Here is a 19,282-nt window from a genome sequence, read left to right on the forward strand (position 1 = left end):
CATTATTATATTAAGACACAAGGCCACAAGCAGGACCCCAGAGCAGCCCGGACCAGCCCTAGACACAAGCTCAGAGCTCAGTATATGTTTGTTGGCAAAACTGAGCAAGACTTTTAAACAAACTGTTACACCCACCTGGCACATTGAGTCAGAAAAGTGTGCTTCTGCTCTCTGCTCACCGCTCTTCCCTCTTTCCTTTAGATCCCGATAATCTCGGGCATTCAGCTTGTGATCACTGTAATTTGCTTTATCAGGTATGAGGATGTATATAGTTTGATATTTTTCATACAGCATTATTTATAATACATTTATAGCAAGAAAAATTAGTTTTTTATCCCATGCTATTATTACATATATCAACCTTGATCTCGCAAAAATATTTAACTTCAGTACAGTGATGTGCAGGTGTGCAAGACACCGTGTCATAAAAATTTTTAGTCAAATAAATTAATTATTATTACTTTCAACAATAATTTGCGAATAGTGAAATTTTTGAAAACATACATAATTAAAATCTTATGAATTCATCTCGTTCACAAAACATATTGGCACTTCATGTATAATTATATTATTTGTTATTATTCTTACAGTAAACTTGCCATTAATATACATAGATACATAATATTATTATTAATAGAAAATGGATCTGTTTTACCAGTTTGGTTCTCGACTATTATGAGTTTCTTCTGCTTTATCAAAATAATTACATAATGCTTGAATGATCTCACGCACAATATTTGCTGGAGTATTATTTTGCCGTTCTGTTCTTTCAAAGTTAATTAATTAAATTCTACATTACTTTTGAACTCCTCAAAAAATAAAGAGTGGTGACTAGTTATAAATTATTTACAGAGGCTCTATAATTTAACTGGAAGTGATGGCGACCATGTACGAACTAAAACCAATTTTCGTACCAGATGATTTGTCTGATCTACCAACATGCATGTATCGCCTTAAAAATCTTCACACCTCCTCAAATGATGCTGAGGTTATAAACGCACCAAACAGAACTGCAACTCAACAGGTACACATTTTTAAAGCTATTCAAATTGATATGATTATATCAATATTTATAAATTCTTTCTTAGTGCAACGGTGGTGAGACTGTTGAACAATCGCCAGAAATAGCTAAGCTGGAGGCGGTGCAGGAGGATATATTGCAGAAACTGTCAAACCTGATAAGCAAACTGGACAATATCAAGAAGTTGGTCAAAGAGCCGAAAGCACCCATAAAACATCAACCAAACACGACATCGACAAAACCAGCTTCTATTGAGGTAACGCAGTCCTGTAAAAAAGATTTTTTGGACCGTCTATATTAATGTTATATATGTATATTATGCTTTTCAGTTAGTAAAGCTGGCTGATGCGGCTGTTACAGCCAATCCATCTAACCCTCCTTACGGACTCTTGGCCCTCCGCACGTTATGGTCGAATGAAGTGAGCATAACCCTGTCCACTCATGCTCACTCTACCCTGAAGTATGCCCTTCCAAAGGCAGTAAATGATTTGTTCAACCTCCCCACTGAACAGAGGGGATTGCCTGTGCTCAACATCCGTGTCATCTGGGCTGATGGTAATTTGTCTATATACGCATTGTCAATTCAAGTTTAACTGAAAAATTTACAGTGAAGCATCCTAAGATTGTCACCTCCCCTGCCTGCCAGATAATCTATGGCGAAGTCAATATTCTTCGCCTCCTGTCTCGCTTTGGGCCTACATTTACAAACATAGACTCCCTGCCTCCTGAAGATGCATCTGCAGCTGATCAGATGCTAGATTCTGTCCATGGGGCAATCAACGGGCAGACGGAGTTTATAAATAAGTTGTCTCTGGAGCCAAGTGGATGGCTGCTGAGCAGAGGTCCCAGCATAGTGGATGTTGCCCACTGGTCTTATTTCAAGGGCAAAAAGTCAGCTCGAACCCCTTCAACGCTCTCTGGTTGGTCAAAGAGTTGTGAGAAACATTTTGCCACAACTCAATAACTGTCAACTCTTAATTAAAAGTTACTTCTTTGCTGAAATGTTATTTTCACTAAATTTATTTCCCGTACCTCTTCATTTTGAGATGGTTTGTTGAATAGATTAATTCATATCCAACTAACCTACAACTCAAGAAGTTGGAGCAAAAACTTAATATTAAAATTAATTTTGAGCCATTTTCTTAAAATCGCTAAATCTGTGCATGATTCTTATCAGTAAAGGCCACACGAATTTAATGGTTTCGCTAATATATGACGTCAACACTGAAGTTTCCTTGCAAACAAGTGGAAAGGAGTGGCTTAATTCTGTGAAACCCGCCAATGGTCCTTACCTTTTGACATTTTTACTTGGTTGCTAGAATTATGTTGGAGCATGATGATAAAAGCGTGAAAGCGCGTTTTATTTTTGAAAGAATTAACATTTTTAACGCAAATTTGTTTTGGTTATTCTGAAGAGAAAATTGTCAGTTAAAAACTTATACTTTTTTTTATTAAGTCAGTCTTGTCATATCTCTTATCTAAGGCAAAAGGTGAAACATAAACTTCCAGTAAATTATTGTCCGGATACAGACATGCTTGCGCTGTTTTAAATAGTTTACAATGATCGACGAACAAATTTAAAACGTTCAGGTCAACGAAGACAACATTATAAAAATATGATAATTTTTTATACATACACATTTCTTACAGGGATCAACAAGAGCATAGGAACTAGGAACATTCAATATTGAGCAAACTCGTACTGTAAAAAGCATTTAGCGTGTCACAAACATTTTTTGTACAACTTGGATAAAAATGTCTCGAGAGAGTAATGTATGTAAAATAGACACCAGTTAAAGTAGGTCACTTTGAGAGCAACTATAAGACACATTATTCACCATTTGGCTAGATAAGATGTCTGATGATAGATGATCCAGAGGCCTGATCACACTGGTAGTTTACAAAACATAATAATAAAATGTGCTAAATGTAAGCCATTCTATTATATAATACATATATAGTTTAAATAGAAGAAAAATTAATATGGTATTCATTGTACTTCTGGAGGAGATCATCTAATTGCACAGTTAGCAATGGCAAATTTGATTTTCATTACAATTATTAGTGTTTTAGATGCGTGACATTTTCCAATAATTGGAAATGCATCTGGAGGACTCAATGTAATGTGCATCAGCAGCCATAGCGGATCAGCCCTAGTTTGGGAATTATAGGCCAAGCATCGAATCCAGCTCATCATATAGATCAGTGTCTATGAGTTGAAGCAACTCATCATCTTCAACCAAAGTCTCACTAACATTTCCGTCGTCAGTTGACGTTGCAGATAGGGGTTGCCTTTGGTTTGTATCAGCCTTTGATTTTCTCTCCGGGTGAGCGCATTTAGGCTCAACCTCTTCATTCTCATCTACTTCCGAATGTTTTCGTTTCTTCCCCGACGAAGCTTTGAGATTGCTTCGTCTCCTCGTAACAGGTAGCGCCGGAACTTTAAACACATAGGGATCCGATTCTGCAATAGAAAATTTGGGGTTCATATAATAATAAGAGTAATTATAATTTTTGGATATAAATAAAATGTTTCAGTCCGCTCGATTTTTTTCAATTCTGTCAGTATGCACTAGCACAAAAAAATACATTAAATTATTATTTATTATTACGTTCAATAAATAATTGATTTATTATTATTTTCTGGAACTTGGAATACTCTACTCGATAAATACAAACTACACTTAAAAAGCACATTAAGATTTAATGGTGGCATATTCGCGCCTAACAAGGGAACCCTGTGTATGTTCCGCGAATATTCGCCGCCAATTTTTAGTATTAAGTGCAGTAAGAAACGAGCACCATTTAAAATTCCTTTATCTAGCATAGTCTACGAATAACCGAGCTGCAAAGATTTTCCAAGTGTCCACGTGGAAAAACCAAAATATTATCGAAAGTGTCCGAAAATGTTGTTTTAAATCCAAGCATTTTTCGAAAAGTTTTAGTACTTTGAAACATTAAGGAAATTAAAAAATTATTATCTTTTTAAAAGTGTTAATTTTTTAAAAATGCTCAAATTAAAAAAAAACATTTTTGGAATCTGCACTTCATGCCGAATCCAAAAATGTGCATTTGACCATTTTTGGACACTGTCGATAGTAGTTTGGTTTTTCCACGTGGACACTTGGAAAATCTTTGCAGCTCTGTTATTTGTAAACTATGCTCGATAGAAGAATTTTAATTGGTGCTCGTTTCTTACTGCACTAAATACTAAAAATTGGCGGCGAGTATTCCGATTCCCTTGTAAATTAGGTGCAAATATAGGGGGTAGATGTTGACAATTTTCATTCAACCTTGCAAATTTTCTTTGTCATTTTCTAATTTGGTGCGGATTTAGTGGCACTTCTTATATACACCATATCGTTGTGGTAGCGGCTAATGACTGTAACTACACTTGGTAGCGAGCGGCGAATGACTGGTAATTCAAATACCTCGGCGTTTTTTACCTTTAACTGCACTTCGTTACCAAACACGGTTTCGTGCGTCTTTTGTTTTTTTTTACAATGATCTACACCAGGACAAAATTTTACACCATTATGATGGTTAGAAACGTGATTTTTATGCCATCTAGTGTATGCGATGACAATACATGCAGCAATCGCAGAAATCAAAACTCAATAATCGCCGACATTGTCATCGCCAAATCTCGGGTTTAAGACATCAGAATTACAAGAACAGCACACCGTTCAACTCGTCTAAACCTTCCCTAGATAGCCGAAGGGTTTGGAAGGTGATCAACCCTCATCCCCCTTCCACCCTGTGCACTACAGATAAGATAAAAATCGCGTTGCTTAGCACTTTCAGACACTTTTTCTCTACAAAACAAGTCTCTTAAATTAAAAAAATACTACCCTAAATTGCATTGGCTATCTATAGGAAATTGAAATGAGTCGAACGGTGTGCAGTTTTTACATTTTTTTATAATTAGAACCCAAGATTTGGCGGTGGCAATGTTAGCAAAAATGCATGCACGCGCTCATAATATAACGTTAAACTTGATCTTTGCCGACATAGTCATCCCTAAAGCTCTAGACGAGTCGAACGGTGTGCCGTTTTTGCATTTCTGACACTTTAAACCCGAGATTTAGCGATGACAATGTTGGCAAAAATCAAATTTTATGTATGCGTGTATGGTATGTATTTTTGCTAATATTTGTCAAATTATCACATAATTACGATAATAACCATAATAAATATCAAATTGCATAACTGTATCTTTAATTATTTGCACAAATCAATGTCTTAAGGCAGCATAATCACTTGGTAATCAAACTCAAATGTTTAATACCACCTTCAGGGTCAAGTTTTGGCTATAAAATAAATTAGTGAGACGAAGATTTCTTATGGTGTGACGGTATGAAAATAGCTTCACGATAATGCAGATTTTAAATATCGATATCGATTCTACCAACTCATAACGCAAATTTAATAAACTCGTTTTAAGTCTCTCCTGTAAAATCGGTATCGATGTAAATAAAGGTAAAAAACGCCGAGGTATTTGAATTACCAGTCATTCGCCGCTCGCTACCAAGTGTAGTTACAGTCATTAGCCGCTACCGCAACGATATATATCGGTGAAAATATATAATTAAGACCGAAAAAGTAAATTACATTTAAAAATCCAGTCCAGGCACAATTTGAGATCTCAACCAATCTAAACTTCTTATTTACATATACTAAACAATTTTTTCAACTCTAGTTCTCTTATCAAAATGAAAAAAAGTTTTTACCAGGAAGTAAACTGCTGGTCGCTGCAGTTTCTTTGTTGCGCCTATTGTCCTTCCTTGGTCTTGGGGGGTGCTGATTACAGATGCAATTGTAATTCTGTAAACAAGGAGGGCAGAAAAAAGTAAATTTAAATTCATGTTACAAATGTTTAGTCAAATAAAACACCAATTAATACATAATATGACAATGTTTTAGCAAATAATTTCTATGATATAAAATGTGTATCTTACCTCCTCCCGTTCCAAAACTCGGTATCTTTTTAAATGAGGTACAACCTCCCATTCAGTTTCAGTAATTGGAAGGCCCGTATCAGGGTCTGGATACGTGACTTCGACCGGCCAGTATTCATTTTTCACCTCCCAATAGCGTATGTTGGTCGCATTAGCTGGCCCTGTTATCCAGGTCAAGTTTTGCGACTCGCACATTGCTCGCGTGAGGAACGACATTGTTCAGATTTTAAAGCCGATAATATTGACGGTAAAATAAGTTTTCGAGGCCAATAATCAGACGGAGGCAAAAATCCAAACAAATTTCGCTAAAATGAGGGCCAATCGTCGATTATGGATAATACGGGAAGAGTTATCCAAGCCAAAGAGCCAACAGAAAACGTGGCTGACGCGTGCTCTGGGTCTTCTTGTGAATGATGAATGATGCAGATGCACTTTACTTTAGGACCACGCTACTCTCCTTAGACCATGCGATGGGCGATAGGGATGGGAATATCAAAGTTGATATATCAAAAATTTTTGATATTTCAAATATCATATCAATATCAAGCCTGATATTTGATATATCATATCAGGCTGATATTGATATCAAAGTCAGATATCAAGGTTGATATCAGTTGAAATTTTTGACCGACAGATGGCATTTTTCATTCCGGTTTTCGTAAATTTTTTTTGATCGAACTGTACATTCCGTCACTAAAAGTGGGCGTTACCAATATTGAAGTTGTCGCAATGCACAAATGGCGCGAAAAATGATTGAGCAGATCGATCACAGATGGATCTGCTGTCAGCTGTGATCAGCTGGCAGTAATTGCTTGATTGAAAACTAATCTAAATTGTTTGTAAACAATGAATATATGGATCTAAATGGTGATAATTAAGATAATTAATTTTAACTGAACCAATTAAAAATTGCATTTGCATATATATGATTATTGCGAACATTGCTCTTTAAAAGGCATAACCTAAATTAAAAATTTAAACACTTAAAACCAAACAGCTGCAGTTAAGTGTAATTTCATTCTGATTTCTCACAATTACGTGTATATCAATTAAACTAAACTATTTATCACTAGATAAAGGTTAGAGGGCACATTTGAGACGGAGAAACACCAATACTTTGATTTTAAGATAAATTGACGCTATTCACAGCAGCTGATATTGTCTATAGTTATAAAGACTAACAAATTTAATTAACTCATCTTAAATGGCACAAATAAATTATAATATTTTATTAATTACTAACCAACTATATTTAACTAAAACTAATTAAAAACCCCTGTGGAGTAAGGGGGAAGGGAAAGCAGCTAGATGTAACTTGTGGCGCCATATGGCGGGAGCTGCCACACCCCTTTTCCATCATCCGAAATTAAAAAGGCGCGCAAAATTTAAATTATATATAAACTCATGCCCAGACCGCAGAAAACCGCGAAATTTTCAAAATTTGTCTCAAAAAACCGATATTTATAAAAAATCGGTCAAAAATACTAAAATAATCGGGTTTTAAGCCTTAAAAATGGCCATAACCGGTTTCGGTTCCTCCGGCGGCCATTTTTTGCTCATCTGGAAATATCAACGTTGATATATCAGAAGTTGATATTTTTTCGGTGATATATCAAAATTTTGATATCTGAAATATCATATCAATATCAATTATCGATATTGACTTTTTTCAAAAGTGCACATCCCTAATGGGCGATGGCTTGGCTTCCTTGCTGATGTCATGATCAATGATGTTGAAAAGAGCCTGTATACCAACATAACAAAGTACATACTAATATTGGAAAGTTGGATTACATTGCATAAATATATACACCCTGCACTTCTTCCAGCATAATATAATCATTCTGTTCTCTGCCAAGGGATGTATATTATATTTGAGACCACTACGTTGTCCACATTTTAAATTTTGTTAAAATTTATGGTAAAAACGTAGAAATATAAAAAAACATTACTAATTCCATTCAAATTGAAAAGGAAAAGAAAAAAAGAGTCCCTCGATACTTTCCTAATGCTGACGATCAAGCAGTTTTGAAAATTTTATTTTCCGCCTTTTCGTATTTTTCATAATATATTTAAGAACTACTTCTATTATGATGTCTGAATGAACGGTTGGTGTGTAAATAAATAGCGCTATAATGTAATATATTATGTATTAATTCTATAGTTAAGGCAAGAGCGGCTGAAATTTTCCGAAAATCGCGTAAATTCCTTAAGTGCGTTGACAGGAAAATTTTCTAAATTAAAAATTAGCATTTCACTCAAATCACTCAAACGTGCTGTCAGTTGCGCATGCGCAGTCAGGAGTCAGTCAGCACTCCCGGTAGAAGCGAAAAAACAGGCGCAAGACCGCAAGTCTTTACACTAAGCATCCAGCGAGGTCAACGTTGTAAGTTGAGGTAAACTCCTATTTTATTGAAATCAGCCGCACATTTCCCTCTAACCTGAGTGATTCAAGTGAATATTTATCACTAAATTAATTAAAACGCATTCTTGATCTGTGCGAGAGGCTTAGCTTTCTGAATTAGGGCTGTATGCTTGTTTATTTTGATAGCGTTTTTGTTTTCAATTTCTCGCGCGCACGAAATACAAAAACAGGGTCAACATAATCGAACGCATGTTACCAGTGTTCTAGACCTTTCTCCACGCATAATAACATTGCACAATATGTACACATTATATCTACATGCGTTCAGCTGAACGGAGGCAGAGAACTCAATTTTCTAAAGACCGATTCACTTGCAGATCATGTCTGGGATAGCAATTGCCCGTCTCGCCGAAGAGCGCAAAGCATGGCGCAAGGACCATCCATTTGGGTTCGTCGCCAGACCGACCAAAGGCAATGACAACAATCTGAACCTGATGGTGTGGGAGTGCGCAATCCCTGGCAAGAGAGGAACTCCCTGGGAGAATGGAGTTTACAAGCTGCGAATGATTTTCAAGGAAGACTACCCATCCAGCCCACCAAAATGCAAATTCGAACCACCTCTCTTCCACCCAAATGTCTACCCGTCAGGTGCAACAACGTGAAATTGCGTTAAGGAACGCCATTACAATTATTTAAAATTTACAACAGGAACTGTTTGCTTGTCATTGCTGGATGAGGAAAAGGACTGGCGTCCGGCCATAACCATCAAACAAATTCTGCTTGGAATCCAGGACCTGCTGAATGAACCCAACATTAAGGACCCTGCACAGGCTGAGGCTTACACCATTTACTGGTATGCTCCAATTTGACAAAATATGGTTTACTGCTAACCTCCTCCCTTCTCTTCTGAAAAAAGCTTGGCCTCAATTATAATTCAAAATTATGAGACTAAATCAAGAATAGTTCATAATTGATATGAACCGTTCTAAATGATCCGATTTTATTGGGCTCCTTTTATTTGTTTGCTTTTCATTGAAGTATGTTGTATTAATCTGCTTTTTCATTGTGTTTATTCCTAAAAATTATTATTTTGCAACTCTCACTTACAAGGGAAGCAACAAAAAAACCAGCTTGTGAAATCACAAGATATTTTCATTAATTTTAATAAAGAGTCCTGCATGCTCGTAAGTGTTTGGTTAACACTGATTTTTAAAGAATCTCCTTAAATGGTTTGTGTTGTGTAGAATGGTTTCCCCCGTACGTTATTTCCTAACTTATTCTTTAAGAATTGACAGGGATATGAATTTAAATGTTATCATCTTGACATTTATTCAAACTATATAATGTTGGGATGGAGACTGCAATTTTCTCTCTGCAAGTATTACTTTGGTTATGATTTTTTAAGTTCATCACTGCTGGTGAGGCCGACAGGGCTTAACAGTCGCTGCACAGTACAAAAGCGTGTTAGTTAAAATTGTCCTCTCAGAATATTCACTGTCAGTTGACCATCCTGAGTTGATTTCCTCTCAAAGTAGAGGCAATCGTTAGGTAATAAACTCTGTGTGTATTTATTTTTCTGTTAGTTTTTGTAATGTAGAATGTTGGATTCTTTTTTTAATTTTAAGGAAAAATTCTCCATCTCTCTATCACAATCAGTAATCAGTTTGTCTTTAAATAAAGTTCAAAGACAAACACTAAATGCCTGCTATTTTTTCTTTTTAAAATTATTTTCTATTTTTATCATTTATGATGACATATCTATTATTTACCGGATTTTCCTTGAAAAGAATCCCTTGAAATTCAATGTTCTGTCTCAATTTTCTGTTATTATACCATTATTGACACAAAACCTTGTGTTATATGGATAATCTGCATTGATTATTCCTTGTTTAATGCAACATAAAAAGTAGGTTGTGAGGTCTTGGGTTAGGCGCTTTTCAGTTTTCTATTTAAGTTTGAAAATATTGACTTGGGTGCCATCAATTAATCTTTATTTCAGTTTTCAAACATGGAAACATGAGAACTCAATCTGCGTTTCTATTTCAGCCAAAACCGACTTGAATACGAAAAGAGGGTTCGCGCTCAGGCCAGAGCGATGTCTGTAGCTGAATAAACAAACTTCTTTGACACTGAACTTCCCATATTGTGGATCTTTAACATGAACAATTTTGATCTTCGACTAAGTGCGTTGAGCAACAATTGTTTTTCATGATGTTCTCATAGACTTGTGTTGTGGTAAAAAGTGTTCTCGCCACAATCACCAATACTATTGATTTGTTTAGATCAAATAATTCAGACCATGGGAATAATTTTATTGCTTTAGGTACTCAATATTTTCATAATTAATCTGCAGTTCACTGTTGTATTATTTCAATCTTTAGTTTCCACTGTAAGTTTCGAATTAATAAATTATAATGTTCATAATTACTCTTTGGTCATTGGTCATTTTAATTGAACATATAGCTAAAACAAGAATATTATGGTAATTAAATGGTTGTAGGATAGCAATGAAAATTGTTAGTGGAAAGAAACAATCAGCATAAATATTTAGTTACAGGGTTAACAGGCTTAAGATAAGCATTTTGCACTCAACCAATAGCAAGCGCTTAATCAGTCAAGGCCTACCAATGGAAGAACGCTTGCAGTTCTGATTGGATCTATTCTCTGGCTCTGGCTGATGGGCAGAGAACAGCTGCGAAAGTAAACACACATTGGTGAAGTCGCGTCAAAACATCAAAGAATACATATTATTTGATCCAGAGCCAATATTAATGTTAATTTTCTTACACATACCTAATGAAATCTTGTGTTAAATTTGCTTGCTGGTTTGCATAATATACAGCTGTTAAATGTCGCATATACAGTATTTGGATGAGCTGGTTAAAGAGTACCTTTTGTTTCGAGGTTTTTGCAATACTATGAAAGCTCTAGACAGTGAACTGAAAGCAGACAAAGATAAAGGATTCCGGGTAAGATCATATGAACAAAATAGTAACTGCTGTTCTATTAATTTAATATGAATAAAATTGGAAATTCTAGGCGGACAGAATTGTGGATCAAATTGTCATCTTCATTAATTCCTACGATTTGATTGCTTTGAGAGATTTTTGGACTAATTTAGACCAGAAGATGTTCTCCAAACTGGAAGCCCATTTTTCTCCAGGTATTATACTGTATATTTTAATCATGAATGGATCATTTAATGTATACTTCAACAGCCATCCGAAAACTGGAAAGTTCTGTTCTAAAATTTTATGTGATTAACACTGTCTCAAACAACAAAACTGACAAGATGCTCGAGTTCTTCAGCAAAATGTCTTCTGAGCTCCAAGGGCAACCAGAATGGAAGGAATGGTTTGGTATGCAATTACGGATAAAATTAAACTCATCTGAGTTACTAAATTTGCTTTCTATTTGCCTTCAGCTCTTCCGTATGTCAGGAACCCAGAAGAAAGCCATATTTTTGCAGTATATTTCACTCGTCACTGGCAAGATACTCTTTTGGCTTCTCTTCACAACCTTCTTGCTTTAACTTTCCAAGTAATTCCTGAGAATAGACTAAGAATAAATAATCCAAGAAAATTAAACCAATTATAGAGCATTCCACCTCCAACTTTGGCGAGCTTTGAAGATGAGGCTGTGAAAATGCGCAGACTCATAGAAGAAGTTGAGACTCTGAAGGCAAAGCTTGCCTCTCTTGGAGTCCAAGATAACGCAGAGGGAAGATTCAATGTTGTTGAACAATCTCGGACGGAATTGATGGACGACTTTTATATAATTGGGAAAAGGTAAAAATAGGCACCTTTGAATGTGGTGGTTGATCAAGTAATCTGAATGTTCAAACAGGGAAACAGTCTCTGCAACTACATCAGTTGAAAATCAAAGTCTCTCCTTAAAGAACATAATGCGAAATATAAGTGGTGGCATTCCCACCTCCCCCATACTAGGTCGAAAGCAACAACTTCAAAGTATAATTAACATAAGAAATATTACCTTACAAAAATGAACCACCACCTCAATTTTCAGCTTCAAGTTCTAGGCGGTTTGTCACCTCTTCAAGTGTTGATGAAAAGAGATCAAGCAGCAAAACCAGAGTTTCATCACAAAGAAGCATAGGAGCAGACACGTCTCCAATCCAGAAATTAGAAAACAAGGCCAGTCCGAAATTCAAAGACTCGGAGCAACCTACCGATGTCGGAGACACTAAAATTCCTGAAACTGATGGTCCTTATTTACTTTTGAGTCAGGTTGGATTAAAAAGTGTATAAAGATTATTATTAATTAATATAGTTACGTTAAACATTAGGAAGTACAAGAGATTCATAACAGCGCCATAACTCAGTGCAAGTTCAACAACTCAGGATCTCTTGTGGCCAGTGGAGACGTGGATGGTGTGGTGAAAGTGTGGTCAACCTCTCCAGCGCCCAAGTAATGATTTGCTTAACTTTGGTTGAAATAAGGCTCTTATAAAACTCAAATAGGGTGCTAGCAACGTTCCAATGCAAGTCAAACGTCGTTGCTATTGACTGGCTAGGGAAACACGAGCGGTTCTTTATTCTTGGAACCAAGGCAGGATCAGTGTACTTGTGTGACTCGGCTGAAAAGAAGGTAGTGTGGGAGCTGGGTAACCAATCAGGATCTCCACTGAAAGACTCGAGGTATTGCTGCCAGCACGGAGTTTTTCTTGTGTTATAAAATTGATTTTTGCAGAGTTCTGTATGTCTGCTGTAGCCCAAGTGAGCCACAGATTGTCTGCTCTGTAGCATTCCCTGTCCCCAATGGTGGCGACCCGCAAGGCAAATTGTTTCTGCTTGATGTCAAGACAAGAAAACTAGAGGTAAAATTCAAGATAATTTCGTAGGTTAGAAATATGTAATTTGGAATTTCAGCGGTCGCTGTCCTTAATTGGGGATTCGTCTCATTCCGTGCTGGTTGGCTGCTGCACATACAATCACAATGGACAGCTTCTGGTTGCTGGTGCCACTGACGGAGTTGTTCGAATCTTTGACATACGCAAGGGGGAATGTTTTGATTCGTGGTTGGCACATGAAGGCAGCGTTTTGTCTTTGCAGCTCTCTGCTGATTTTACTTCATGTTTCACTCTTGGACAAGATGGAAAGGTAGAGTAATCTTACAATTTAATAAGTTTTAATTCATTGATTGCTTGTGTAGTTCTGCCAACGGAATTTAAACCAGTCGGGCCATAGAGTGTGGGAAACCACTCTTCCAGAGCCGCTTGCATCAGGAATCCATGGTCAGCTCTTTACATTTGACCAGACTGGCCACTTCGTCTTAATTTGTGGACGAACAGAGGATAGCATTAATCAAGTAATTTAAAAAATTCAGTGTTTTTTTTTATCATAAAAACATTTCTTTCAGGTCAACCCCCAGGGCTTGTCACCAGTTCTATCCTTAGGAATGAACAAAGGTGGAGGAGGCCAGGGTGCTTTCTCAACAGCTGTTGACTGGTGCAGTGCAAATGATTGCAGCACTTGCTTGGTTGGCATGTCTGATGGAAAAATTAAAATATCCACTCTTCTCCAGCAGTAATAATTATTACGCCTATAACTCATGAACTATCAGATTTAAGGTCTGCCTCTCCTCACTTAGAAGCGGAGTAAGATTTTGTGATTGAAATTGACAAAATAAAAAATAATGCACCAATATTGGAGCTATCACTAGTTTTTCTTCAATTATTTATGTTTATTCTTGCACAAGAAACATACATTTTGGTGCGAATTTTTAGTTAATTGGGTTTCAGCAGTATGTTTTCTATGTTCGGGATGCAATTTTAAAATATAGTTAATAGCATCAAGTCATACTTTGTCGCATTAAATGTTAAGAAGACGTAAAAATTGTGAAATATAGTTTAGGTACCATGGGAAATAAAACTCAAAATAGGGCTAATTGATGATGTATTCAAAGTGGTTGGAATAGCAGTTACAATGGACGCAAAGCTTAACTCAGTCAGCGTTTGAATGATAATGAATATACATGAACCAAATCACATCATTTAATGAGCGGACCAATCAAAGTGGTGTTGAAAGATGGGAATGGTAAACAATATTTTTGGACTCCATTTCATCAAAGATTTCACATGTTGTGTTTCATATTAAGACAAAATTAAAATTACTCCGCTATCTTATCCCCATTATCTTCTTGATCATCATTGCATTCAGAACCAGCTACTGGCAAACTAGGAACAGGATCTTTCTTGTGTATCTTCCTTTCAATGTGTATATCCACGTGAACCTTTCCCTTGCTGGTGGAAAGAAGACGCAACACATCTGTTGTCACGCAGAAGGCTTCACTCTTACTGTAGTAACTAGATGGTTTTTGGTCGTCAGAGAGAACAGTTCGCTTGAAAGTAAGTGCCCTTTCGGTGCGGTCCTTCTCTTTGTGCATCTATAAAATTAAACAAAAATATTGCAGAAAGATATTTTACATGTAAGATACTTGAATTTTGAAATTCTATCAAAATTAGCACAATCTCAATATACTCATTGAAGAACTTCTAATTTACGCTAAATTGTTTGAAGAAGAAAAAATAATAACATTTAATTCACATCAAAAAATTTTTTAGGGCAAATCCGAAGATAAATACTTACAGCAAACTCAAAGGTGAAATTTTTCGCATTGTCAATTGGGCCAAGATAAATCACAGCACCGTGGACTATTGAATTTGCAGGACCTCTTTGGAAGTTGACCCGGAACATCTCATTGTAAGCGTGTAGAACATAATTCCTGCTCGAGTTGGTCAACATTTGCAGAGGGAATGATATGCATATCTTGTTTCCATCGTGAATCAATCCACTGTGTACACTACGCACGTGTGGCACTAGCTCAGAGTGGATGCCTCTCCAGTCACACCCTTGAGCCATGCATGTATAGCGGCGGTGCAGGCAATTCAGCTCATGTACACACTTGTTCTGAAACAAAATTATGGTTGGACAGTGATTAGAAATTTAAAACTTCCGGTTACTCATTTTTACGATGGGCAAAATGTGTTGGGTGTTAGGTTGAATCTAATAACATACCAAAGGGTTCTTATCTGCTACACTGAACTGACTAAGGATGGGCGGCTAATAGAGAAATAAGAGAAGAAAAACTAAAAAAAATTACTGTATTTTACAGCTCACTTGAAAAAACTTCGTATCACAAAAGAATTAAAGTTCAGCCAGGGTTCCAAAGTTACCATAATTGAATATTTTAACCATACCAGGTGGTAATTACCAGCGGTAATTAGCCAGCGGTAATTAGCCAGCGGTAATTACCGGTATTTACCAGTTATAACTGTTTTTGGCTGCGGGGCACACTTTCAACTAATACTTAAATTTAACTTTCCTGGTAAATACAGAAATACCTGGCAAAACCTTGTTGGTTTTTACCGTTGAATACCATGCTGGTAAAGTGGTAAACAACACTTGCGAACCCTGGATTCAGCAGTTGTTGAAAATGCCTGACTGCACTCATTGATGAGCACAAAGATATGTACTTGAAACATGTCAACTTTTCCACTAGCCCTCCCAGCGATTTAACCATCCCTCACAAAATTTCCTAAAATTTCATATTTAAAACAAAATCTATTTCTATTGTCTCAGTTCATCAAACCAACCTTCAACAGAAGCATTTCATCACAGTTGTCATGCTTGCATGGGTATTTGATCATCTCTACAATCCGCTCAAGCACAAGGTTCCTTAGGTCGGTGAATCTGGACCTACACGTAGGGCAGTTTCCCAGCTGAGCTCGACAACTGCTACACACAAGGTGGCCTCGACGACACTGATTGATTGGTGGGCCCATGTATTCCAAGCATACTGGACATTCTATCATGGAAAGAATGTTGCTGTTCAGTCCAGCTGATTCGTCAGTTATCTTTGGCCGCTTCGAGGGAGGTGGCGATGCAGTCGTATCCATCACTTGAGTCTTGCTTGAAGGGGAGGAGAGAGGAGCCAATTCAGTTGAGTTAATTGGACTTTCATTTCCACTGCGACTATTTGGCGGAGTCGCACACTGGCTGTTCACGGAGCTTTTGTGTGCACATGAAAAAACGGGTTTCACCGATTTCTGAACGGCAACGTCCTCCTCCGATAATGGCACCCTGTGTTCACCTAATGAAATGATCAGATTAGAAGAGCTGTGCAAAGTTTGATAATTAGAAAATAAAACGTTATGATTCGGTTAATTCAAAATTGAGAACCTTTCCGGTCTACATTGAATAGAGTTGATTTTTTTATATCTGCATGAATTGTTCAACGATTTTTGCAACACGCAAATTTTGCTACAATCCGAAGAGAAAAGGTACTGGCATTGGTCGCTGCCGCAGCAATTAATTCATGTTAGGAAGGTTGATTTGATGTACACTACTTGACTGCTACTAAAAGCGACAGAGATTTCACCCATTAATGGAATGTCCAAAATGCAGATAGAGGAAATTTTCTCGTTTCAAGGAATTTCATGATATGAACAGATCTCAAACGCTCCATTTTAACCTGTTCCAACTCTCCAATTTTGGGTAAAATCATGATCATAAAAGAGTCATTTATTCAAAAGAAAAAACTAGTTGATTTAAGACATCTTTCCAAGCCTGATTCTTGAAAGCGATTATATTTTTGACGACTTGGAATGACAACAAATTAACTTTTGAATGAGATAAAAATATGAAATTTTACTCTTGTATATTTTGTTTAAAGATATACTAAAAAATTAAAACTATATTCATTTTTAAAGGAAATGCTGTCAAACAGGGTAACATAGAAACCGACAAGGCTGTCTTGGTCTGATCTAAAAAAAAATTAAAAACAAACTGCATCGACAATTTGATATTTACCTCTTTTTAAATATTTATTCCTTAGTCTGCACAGAAATTAGGCTTTCACAAAATAAAAATTTGAAAATGCGCGAAAGACTGAAATCGAGTTGTCTTAAAAAAAGATGTGGTTTTGATGAGCTCAGGGATGTTTGGAACCATAAATTTTCACTTGTGAGCAAAGGTGGACTCTTATTTTACCCCTCGCAAAGAAACGTATAGATATCTTAAGATATAATATTAAATCAGGTGAGTTTGGAGAGTAGCAAGCTATTTTCACTTCATGAGTTTGTCTTTTGCATACCCAAATCAGATGACCGTTTTGCACTGTGGGCAGACATCCGCAGCATATCTCTGCGATGACAATCTTGGGGCGTAAGGCTGAGTTTCTGCAAGTTCCAAAATTCATTTCTGCGAGGCACCACATCTTCTGCTTGTTGGTTATTTGCAGTGCTTGCTGAAGAGCTGCTAGATGAAGCAGAGATCTGACTGCCAGCTGTTGGAACTGCAGCAGCAACCTGGCTTGCACTGGATCCAGCAGAACTACGAGGGGGTCGCTCAGGTTCTGTGTTGTTCTTTATCTTGTAAACAATACGTTGCAAGCATGGCGTCGCTTCCTCCTCCCGCTCGTCAGGGTCGATGGGCTCTCTCTTCACATTCACCATTTTTAATCTTGAAGAAAAGTTGTCGCCTCTTTCCTCCCAGTACTCGAGAGACGAGTCAGAGTCTGTGTCATTAAGAGGTGGTATAATGCGACGGTAGATTCCACTTGGTCCTGCGCCTCCTTTGCGACTGCTATCCATCACTGGAAAAATTTGGAGGTATGTAGTTGTTGTATTGTGTGAATTTATGTATGTATCTGAACCAACAGGCGATCAGAGCTATTATTCATGAAAACAAATCAATCTATAAATTATGAATATGAATACGTAATGTAATAGGTGACGAGACAATACGTCGAGGTTCTTTCTCGCGCACATTTTTGTGTGAATTGATGGCAGAAAGGAATTCCTATTTCCATACATTTTATGCGTTAATGAGTGCGAGAACCTAATCGCTCTTGAATAAAAAACCCAAACCATTTAAAATCATAGAAATTGTGTAAACGCGGTTTCATTTCTAGACAGTTCATAAATCATGAATCAGTGTGACTGTGTATGTTTTTTACGTCTACATACTACATACGTAAAAACGTAGAAACCTTCTGACTGAAGCTCTCAAGATTCGGTTGGTTTGATACCATGGGGACGATACACACGTTCAACCATGGCAGTTCGTTCAGCCAATACCAGCCAATACATCATGAATGTACATAAACACAATTTGTTTACATGCTCACGCATTAATGATTGCATGCACGGATTATACAGGGAAGTTACGGTATTTTGTTGGCATATGCATATTATTCTGTTCCTTTGTTTTGTACCTACGAGCTTTCTCAGCTTTAAATGATCGTCTTTCACTGCGATGTGGTGAGTGATGTGTCGCTTCTTAAGGCGTTACCATTGGACATCGATTGGACGAAAACCTCAGGATATAATTAGTTGGTATGATTGTAGCTTCAAACGACCATCCAGCATCCGAACTTCAAATTATGTAGGAAAATTAGATATACATCCCGTTGTTCACCGCATGTAAACAATATGTTGCAAAGTGGTGTAGGTTCCGAGCCCAAGACAGTATGAAATAGGAAGTTGAGGAGGGCAATTCTGTCTATGCAATCACTATATCACTGCAGCATCAGCCGGAGAAAAGTATAACTTTTCCCCTCCCCTGCTGCCGACCCCAACAGTGACAAAACACACTACATACTTCTTCCTCTTTCCGCCATCTGGTGAGCCACGCTATAAGTACAGCCAAGACCACCTTTTGAACTCTTGATACTGATAGAAGCACTTCAAGTGTAGTAGACCAATAATTTTAGCGCTTAATCACAGAAAGCAACAATTGAATGATGAATGATGAGGCATCTGAATAAGCGTGTTTTTTTTAAATACATAATTATAGCTTCTGGTTTGAAGAACAATTTAATTATAATAAAGAGAGGTTCTCGATTGTCCATAAATATTCAAGTTGGTTCATGAAAAATTAAATTGCAATTTCCTCCTTCATGATGTGCACCATGTTC

At 36.9% G+C, this 19,282-nt stretch overlaps 5 protein-coding genes across 6 annotated transcripts; 3 read left to right on the forward strand and 2 right to left on the reverse strand.

Annotated features, from left to right (window-relative positions):
* The first annotated feature begins 176 nt into the window (after positions 1-176).
* Positions 177-2,023, forward strand: AIMP2 (aaRS-interacting multifunctional protein 2). Its single transcript, XM_065489334.1, has 5 exons — positions 177-254; positions 855-1,024; positions 1,089-1,277; positions 1,351-1,576; positions 1,630-2,023. The coding sequence occupies exons 2-5, from the start codon at positions 878-880 to the stop codon at positions 1,983-1,985; spliced, it is 918 nt and encodes a 305-aa protein (XP_065345406.1). The 5' UTR covers positions 177-254; positions 855-877; the 3' UTR covers positions 1,986-2,023.
* A 426-nt stretch (positions 2,024-2,449) lies between these two features.
* On the reverse strand, positions 2,450-6,452 carry LOC135943943 (uncharacterized). Its single transcript, XM_065490611.1, has 3 exons — positions 5,980-6,452; positions 5,752-5,845; positions 2,450-3,485 (listed from the first exon to the last, which is right to left on the reverse strand). Exons 1-3 carry the CDS (start codon positions 6,193-6,195, stop codon positions 3,187-3,189), a joined length of 609 nt encoding a protein of 202 aa, XP_065346683.1. The 5' UTR covers positions 6,196-6,452; the 3' UTR covers positions 2,450-3,186.
* A 1,854-nt stretch (positions 6,453-8,306) lies between these two features.
* Positions 8,307-10,771, forward strand: lwr (lesswright). Its single transcript, XM_065488995.1, has 4 exons — positions 8,307-8,375; positions 8,722-8,992; positions 9,053-9,197; positions 10,391-10,771. Exons 2-4 carry the CDS (start codon positions 8,725-8,727, stop codon positions 10,455-10,457), a joined length of 480 nt encoding a protein of 159 aa, XP_065345067.1. The 5' UTR covers positions 8,307-8,375; positions 8,722-8,724; the 3' UTR covers positions 10,458-10,771.
* A 266-nt stretch (positions 10,772-11,037) lies between these two features.
* On the forward strand, positions 11,038-14,010 carry LOC135942718 (WD repeat-containing protein 91). Its single transcript, XM_065488994.1, has 13 exons — positions 11,038-11,313; positions 11,384-11,507; positions 11,563-11,703; positions 11,769-11,884; positions 11,942-12,132; positions 12,191-12,312; positions 12,371-12,591; positions 12,651-12,772; positions 12,826-13,002; positions 13,055-13,181; positions 13,234-13,464; positions 13,517-13,672; positions 13,724-14,010. The coding sequence occupies exons 1-13, from the start codon at positions 11,194-11,196 to the stop codon at positions 13,892-13,894; spliced, it is 2,019 nt and encodes a 672-aa protein (XP_065345066.1). The 5' UTR covers positions 11,038-11,193; the 3' UTR covers positions 13,895-14,010.
* A 232-nt stretch (positions 14,011-14,242) lies between these two features.
* LOC135943140 (E3 ubiquitin-protein ligase siah-1-like) lies at positions 14,243-18,893 on the reverse strand. 2 transcript variants are annotated; one of them, XM_065489560.1, is made up of 5 exons: positions 18,585-18,893; positions 17,459-17,959; positions 15,960-16,456; positions 14,953-15,273; positions 14,243-14,749 (listed from the first exon to the last, which is right to left on the reverse strand). In XM_065489560.1, exons 2-5 carry the CDS (start codon positions 17,955-17,957, stop codon positions 14,474-14,476), a joined length of 1,593 nt encoding a protein of 530 aa, XP_065345632.1. In that variant the 5' UTR covers positions 17,958-17,959; positions 18,585-18,893; the 3' UTR covers positions 14,243-14,473. The 2 variants fall into 2 exon arrangements, with proteins under 2 accessions (XP_065345632.1, XP_065345631.1); XM_065489559.1 differs by having other exon boundaries at positions 18,581-18,892.
* Between the last annotated feature and the right edge of the window lie 389 nt (positions 18,894-19,282).

This window comes from Cloeon dipterum, chromosome 4, assembly GCF_949628265.1.
Source record: "Cloeon dipterum chromosome 4, ieCloDipt1.1, whole genome shotgun sequence".
NCBI classification, from domain to species: Eukaryota; Metazoa; Arthropoda; class Insecta; order Ephemeroptera; family Baetidae; genus Cloeon; species Cloeon dipterum.

Bases quoted from the DNA above. Each gene is read 5' to 3' on its own strand.
- AIMP2 (XM_065489334.1), top strand. From the start codon at position 878: ATGGCGACCATGTACGAACTAAAACCAATTTTCGTACCAGATGATTTG. The intron at 1,278-1,350 runs GTAACGCAGTCC...TATGCTTTTCAG, and splicing joins CAAAACCAGCTTCTATTGAG to TTAGTAAAGCTGGCTGATGC. The intron at 1,577-1,629 runs GTAATTTGTCTA...AAAAATTTACAG, and splicing joins CCGTGTCATCTGGGCTGATG to TGAAGCATCCTAAGATTGTC.
- LOC135943943 (XM_065490611.1), bottom strand. From the start codon at position 6,195: ATGTCGTTCCTCACGCGAGCAATGTGCGAGTCGCAAAACTTGACCTGG. The intron at 5,846-5,979 runs GTAAGATACACA...CCTTGTTTACAG, and splicing joins GAGTTTTGGAACGGGAGGAG to AATTACAATTGCATCTGTAA. The intron at 3,486-5,751 runs GTAAAAACTTTT...TTTCTATTGCAG, and splicing joins GACCAGCAGTTTACTTCCTG to AATCGGATCCCTATGTGTTT.
- lwr (XM_065488995.1), top strand. From the start codon at position 8,725: ATGTCTGGGATAGCAATTGCCCGTCTCGCCGAAGAGCGCAAAGCATGG. The intron at 8,993-9,052 runs GTGCAACAACGT...AATTTACAACAG, and splicing joins CCCAAATGTCTACCCGTCAG to GAACTGTTTGCTTGTCATTG. The intron at 9,198-10,390 runs GTATGCTCCAAT...TTTCTATTTCAG, and splicing joins GAGGCTTACACCATTTACTG to CCAAAACCGACTTGAATACG.
- LOC135942718 (XM_065488994.1), top strand. From the start codon at position 11,194: ATGTCGCATATACAGTATTTGGATGAGCTGGTTAAAGAGTACCTTTTG. The intron at 11,885-11,941 runs GTAATTCCTGAG...AACCAATTATAG, and splicing joins TTCTTGCTTTAACTTTCCAA to AGCATTCCACCTCCAACTTT. The intron at 13,673-13,723 runs GTAATTTAAAAA...CATTTCTTTCAG, and splicing joins CAGAGGATAGCATTAATCAA to GTCAACCCCCAGGGCTTGTC.
- LOC135943140 (XM_065489560.1), bottom strand. From the start codon at position 17,957: ATGGATAGCAGTCGCAAAGGAGGCGCAGGACCAAGTGGAATCTACCGT. The intron at 16,457-17,458 runs GTATGCAAAAGA...TCATTTCATTAG, and splicing joins AAAACGGTCATCTGATTTGG to GTGAACACAGGGTGCCATTA. The intron at 14,750-14,952 runs GTAAGTATTTAT...TTAATTTTATAG, and splicing joins ATTTCACCTTTGAGTTTGCT to ATGCACAAAGAGAAGGACCG.